The sequence below is a fragment of the Apaloderma vittatum genome, unplaced genomic scaffold (genome assembly GCF_000703405.1).
Source record: "Apaloderma vittatum isolate BGI_N311 unplaced genomic scaffold, ASM70340v1 scaffold23214, whole genome shotgun sequence".
Taxonomy (NCBI): Eukaryota; Metazoa; Chordata; class Aves; order Trogoniformes; family Trogonidae; genus Apaloderma; species Apaloderma vittatum.
The window spans coordinates 18,863-24,510 of record NW_009712440.1 but is presented as its reverse complement, the minus strand read 5'-3'; the positions used below and the strand labels follow the sequence as shown (position 1 = coordinate 24,510).

Below are 5,648 nucleotides of genomic sequence, written 5' to 3'. Positions count from 1 at the left end.
GAAGCGACCCATGACCCCCAGACAGAGGCCGTGGGGCTGGGGGTGGTTTTGTCACCCCTCCCGGGGGTTGAACTGGAGCTGATTTGGGAGAAGGGGGTAAAAGCTGCATCAGTCGCTCTTGGCTCGAGCTGCAGAACAGTCAGTCCGGGCAGAGGAGTCGGTAACGTGGCTGAACTGAAAAGTGTCTCAATATTATATATAGAGAGAAATTCTGACGTGGCAGAGAGAATCTCGAGGTCAGAGCTGCCCTCTTCAGTACATTTCTTTCCAGTTGCTTTGCTCCCCAACAAAAAGATGTTGGCGAGAGGGAAAAAGTATCCAAATCAAAAAACAAACGAGGTGTGGTTGGGTGTTTTGTGTTTGTGTCTTTTGTTTGTTTGTTTTTTATTTTAACGTGAATATGGGGCTTGGAGCAACCTGCTCTGGTGGGAGATGTCCCTGCCCGTGACAGGGGGGTGGAACGAGATGATCTCTGAGATCCCTTCCAACCCAAACTGTTCTGTGATTATGGGTGATTTACACGCAGCATTCTTGGCAACTCCAGGATCTTTGCTGGGACAGAGACCGTCAACAGGAGAGTTCAGAAACACGGCTTGTAGGTGTATTTCGAGGGACAGTTGTTACTGTTCCCACCTTTTCCTGCAACCTCGGACTGCCCTGGTCTTGGTCTCGGGGAGGTGATAGAGCAGCTGTTGTTTTTCTAATAAGTGACTGCGTAAAGTTCTCTGTAAAAAGCGCAGAGAGGTTGGTTCAGCCGGTCTCTAATTCACAGCTCCGTTTATAGAACTGTCCCCGGTTTGCACACCGTGGTTCCCTGTGCTGTATTTAAAAGCACAAAAGACACCTTTGGCCTGCTCTTTCAACCAACCAGCCTTAGAATGTTCAGGCTGAACTGGATATTTACCATCGTTTCGTGGTTTTTCTCCATAGGCCTTGCAGGAGAAGCTGTGGAACGTGGCAGCTCCTCTGTACCTGAAGCAGAACGCGTTGGCATCAACTGCAGCAAAACAGGTGAGGTGGAAGCAGCTGGGTCTGCATGGAGGTGACTCAGAGAATCATTTAGGTTGGAAAAGATCATCGAGTCCAAGTGTTAACCCAGCACTGCCAGGTCACCACTGCCCCGTGTCCCTGAGCCCCACATCTCCCCGGCTTTTAAATCCCTTCAGGGGTGGGGACTCCACCCCTGCCCTGGGCAGCCCAAACCAGGGCTTCACCACTCTCAGTAAAGAAATTTTTCCTGATTTCCAATCTGAACCTCTCCTGGAGCAACTTGAGCCCATTTCCGCTCATCCTGTCGCTTGTTACTTGGGAGAAGAGATCGATCCCCCCAGGCTGCCCCCTCCTGCCAGGAGCTGCAGAGAGCGATGAGGTCTCCCCTTCTCCAGCTGAACAGCCCCAGCTCCCTCAGCCGCTCCTCCCCACACTTGTTCCCCAGAGCCTGCCCCAGCCCCGTTGCCCTTCTCTGGACACGCTGCAGCCCCTCGAGGTCCTTCTTGTCATGAGGAGCCCAGAACTGAGCACTGGGTTCAAGCAGTGGTCTTACCAGAGCCAAGCACAGGGGAACAATCCCTGCCCTGCTCCTGCTGGCCACACCATGGCTGATCCAGGCCAGGACGCCGTTGGTGTTCTTGGCCACCTGGGCACACTGCTGGGTGTCCACCAGCACCCCCAGGTCCTTCTCTGCTGGGCAGCCCTCCAGCCCCTCCTCCCCAAGCCTGCAGCGTTCCAAGTCCTCGGACACGAGCCCTTCCATGGCCACACGACAGTGATGCGCTCCTGAGCTTCCAGTGCCGACGTCTGTCCAAGTAAATCTTTGTTCCCCAGAGTGGAGAGATTTCTCTCATCTTCGAAGGATGAGGGGTGAGTGACAACTGTGAAACGTCCCCCCCATCTGCCACAAGAGCTGCTTGGCCTCACCTCATTCCTGGGGAAGGTTATGGACCAAAACTGCTTAAAACCCATTCCTAAGCAAGAGAAGGTCATAAGGTCATTGGGAACAGCCAAAATGCATTTCCCGAGGGAAAACGATGCCCGACCAGCGTCCTTGCTCTCAGCAATGAGGGGACTGGGGCTGTGAACGAGGAGAGGGCGGTGGAGTCATTTCTCTTGACTTCAGCAAAGCCTTTGACGTGGTCTCCTGTTGCTTCCCTTCACCAAACTGGCAGGATTCTGGGTGAACAAGTGTGAGGAGACTCCTCCGAACTGAGGAGATGGTGCAGGAGGACATGGCCGCTCTTCAGGCTGCTCTGGGCAGGCGGGGGAGTCGGGATGTTCTGCCTGGGGATCCTAGTGGACGACACGTTGAATGTGAGGCGGTGAAGAAGGCCAACTGCAGCCTGGGCGGTCACGGCAAGAGCCCAGCCGGCCCATCTGGTGAGGTGGGACCTCTGCTCGCCTCTGGGCAGGTCACACCTGGAGGGCTGTGTTGTGTTTTGGGCTCCCCAGTAGGAGGAAGATGCTGACACCCTGGGGCAGGTGCAGCAGAGGGCCTGGAGCACATTCCCTGCAAGGAGGAGTATGAGAAATTCTGGTTAGATATAAGGAGGTGAAAATTTACTGTAAAGGTGGTTAAATACTAGAAGGGGTTGCCCAGGTGGGGGAAGGGAATGTCTGTCCTTGGAATTGGTCACAATTTGATGTGACCCTGAGAAACTGGATCTCATTAGACGTGCTCTGAGCCGGGCCCAGGTGGGCTGACCTCCGGCAGTCGCCCTCAGCCTGAGCTCCTCTGGTTCTGTGAGGTATAAATGATGTGATCCTGGAAAACCTGCAGCTATGCCCCAAGGAAAGGGAAAGGAGAAAGCAAGCTGTTAAATAATTTAGAAACTAAATCTAGGGCAAAAGTGAGTTTGTGGATCTGCTGGGGAGCTGGGCTGGTGTTTGGAGCCTTCACTTGGTGGGGACGTGCCAAGAGGCAGCAGGGCTGCACCTCACAGGCGGCTCTGCTGCTCACGGCTGTCCCCAGGGATGAGCAGAAACAAAAGCAAAACTGGCTTTTTAAATCTTCTCCACTTGAACCGTCTGCCTTGGGTGCCCTTCTCCAGCAGCATGTGAACACTCCCCCAGGGAGGTTTTATCTGTAGTGAGTGTGAATGTCGATCTCTTCCCATCGGTGTGAGGTGAGGGAACGTTTCCTGTTAAATAACTTCCAAGTTCTGGCTTCTGTGCGGTCGGACTGAACTCGGCTGCGTTAATTTGAGCACTTCCCATCTGCTCGTGCTCCTCTGTTTGACAGATGGAAGTACGAGGAGTAAAACTGTGCGATGTCCCGCCTCAGCTTTTAACCGCATCACTAAACTAACCGAGAATGGTGCTTGTCTCGTGATGGGTCCCATCTTTGGGTACAGGACACGAAGGGTTGTTGAGTATAAAGTTGTTTCCAAGAGAACTTGGTCAAATCTTGTTGAGTATAAAGTTGTTTCCAAGAGAACTTGGTCAAATCTTGTTCAGAAACTGTAAACTTGAGCAGGATGTGCTGCTCACGTTTTGTGTTCCCGAGCGGCCGGTGGGAGGCGGTGAGGGCTCTGCCCTGGGAATCAAAAAATCCCAGTCAGAGCGTAGCCTGCCCGTGGCAGAGCGCGTCATTGCAGGCCCAGTTCCGTGAATGCAGCCAAGATAACCTCTTGGCGTCAGGTCCAGCTTTATGCCGTGAGGCATCTCCCCAGAGCAGCGCGGCTCGGGGATTAATGTTCTCGGCGTGAGGAGAAATGCCCGAATCTCGTGGCTACACTCGGAGCCTGACGGTTTGTCGCCCCTGTGGCGTCTCTCTGACAGATCTTGGAAGAAACGTACAAGATGGAGTTCATGTACAGCGGCGTGGAGAGCAGGCAGGTGGTCATCATCCACCACATGCGGCTGCAGGCGAAGGCGCTGCAGCTCATCGTGACGGCGCGCACGACGAGAGGGTAAGGCTGACCTGGTGCAGGGACCTTCCCCGGGCTCACCGTCAGCCCGGCGCCCTTAGGCTGTGTTCATCCAAACCAGCAGGGAGAAACGGGACACGTGAACCATCGCGGCGTGCCCGTAACCGTCTGATTTGGAGTCAGGAGCCTTCTCGTGCCCTTGGTGCGGGTGGGGAGCGACACGGCGCTGAATTAGATGACAGAGTTCTTGGGGAGCTGCGCTTTGGGCGCCGAGTTCTGCCAGCTGTGGCATATAAACAGGTTAAAAGTGTTGGAGAGTTGATATCTGGGACCTGTTTAGATGAGGAAAAGTCACGTATCAAAGAACGCTGTAACATTTGCTTCATTAAGTCTCAGTTGCTGGGTTTTAGCCTCAGCAAAGAACTGTCTTTTTGCCCGATCTGCACATGACGAAGGCGTGACTCGGACTCACAGCTCAATGGAGTTACGTGTGGGTTTGGGTGGTTGGAGAATTAAATCTTGTGAGGTGGTTGAGTTCCCAACTTGTTTGCTTTTGCTTTGCCTTCGTTGCCAGCAATTTGCTGTGTTGCTGTGGGAGTCCGTCATGTATTTGCCGCTGAGCCTCTTGTTTTATAGGTGGAAAGTTGGTATTTTCTCACGGTGGCTTTGGGAACTTTAATTAGTTCTTTACAGAAATGATTTTTTTGTGAGAGGAGGATGTGGGGAGGGACATGGCAATTTTTGGTTTTATTCCTTCTCTTGAGGGCCACAGAATTGTAAGATCTTGTAGCTTTTAGGAGCTTGAACTGGATTCCAAAAAATTTAAATGTTTATAACCATGGAGCAAATTTTCTTTACTCTAAACTAACCCACGGAATGTTGTCCTCCCTGCAGAGTGGAGCCCCTTTTCGGGATGTGTGAAAAATTCCTCCAGGAAGTGGATTCCTTTCAAAGGTGAGAAATTCTGTTGCTTCTTCGCTTCCTGTTAGACAGTTCCCCGACCGCTGTCGCTGGGGAATATTCTGTTTGGTTCTCATCTCTTCACATCTTCCCCGCCTGACTGCGGGACGGCTGCCACGAGGGGATGATAAGGCGAGAAGTAAAATCCCTTTGAGATTTGGGGTCGGTGGGAGAGCTGTCCTGGGAGTAGGACAAAAAAGAAACAGAAGGGAATTTCCCTTTCCTTTATCACAGATTTCTAAACTGTAAATTAGAGTGAACCGTCCACGTGCTTTATTTCTGTTCTTCGTGCTGAGCCTCAGGATCAGCAAAACGTGTCGCTGCTTCTCAGGACTGTGACCCCTGGGGGCAGGGATGGATTCACAGGGGCAGTCTGGGCCGTGGTGGATCTCGCCCATCAGCTCTCAGGTCACCTGGGAACACTCACACACGTCAGGTCCCCGATCGAGTTTGGGCAGCCTGAGCCAGATTTTAGCTGCGTCGCTGAAATTTGCCGTCTGCAGCAGCAGTTACGGGACTTGTGGTCCCACGTAGACGGCTTCATGCGTACAAAGATATGGTTTAACATCTTTATTAACAACCTGCATGAGAGGATCAGCGCACCCTCAGTAACTTTGCAGGTGCCACCGAGCTGGGCGGGAGCGTTGATCTGCTGGAGGGCAGGGAGGGTCTGCAGAGGGACCTGGACAGCCCAGATCAACAGGCCAAGGTCAACTGCGTGAGCTTCAACAAGGGCAAGTGCCGGGTCCTGCCCTTGGGTTGCACCAACCCCACGGAAATCTAGAGACTTGGGGCGGTGTGGGTGTGGGACTTGGGGTGAGAACA

The 5,648-nt window shown here is 53.0% G+C and overlaps 1 protein-coding gene across 1 annotated transcript in view; it reads left to right on the top strand.

Moving 5' to 3' along the window:
* Positions 1–5,648, top strand: part of INTS4 (integrator complex subunit 4) — a 26,463-nt gene that overhangs the window by 15,646 nt on the left and 5,169 nt on the right. Inside the window, exons 15-17 of the mRNA XM_009867992.1 lie at positions 931–1,011; positions 3,775–3,905; positions 4,758–4,817. Coding sequence (XP_009866294.1) covers positions 931–1,011; positions 3,775–3,905; positions 4,758–4,817 — 272 coding nt within the window. The remainder of the gene's footprint in view (positions 1–930; positions 1,012–3,774; positions 3,906–4,757; positions 4,818–5,648) is intronic.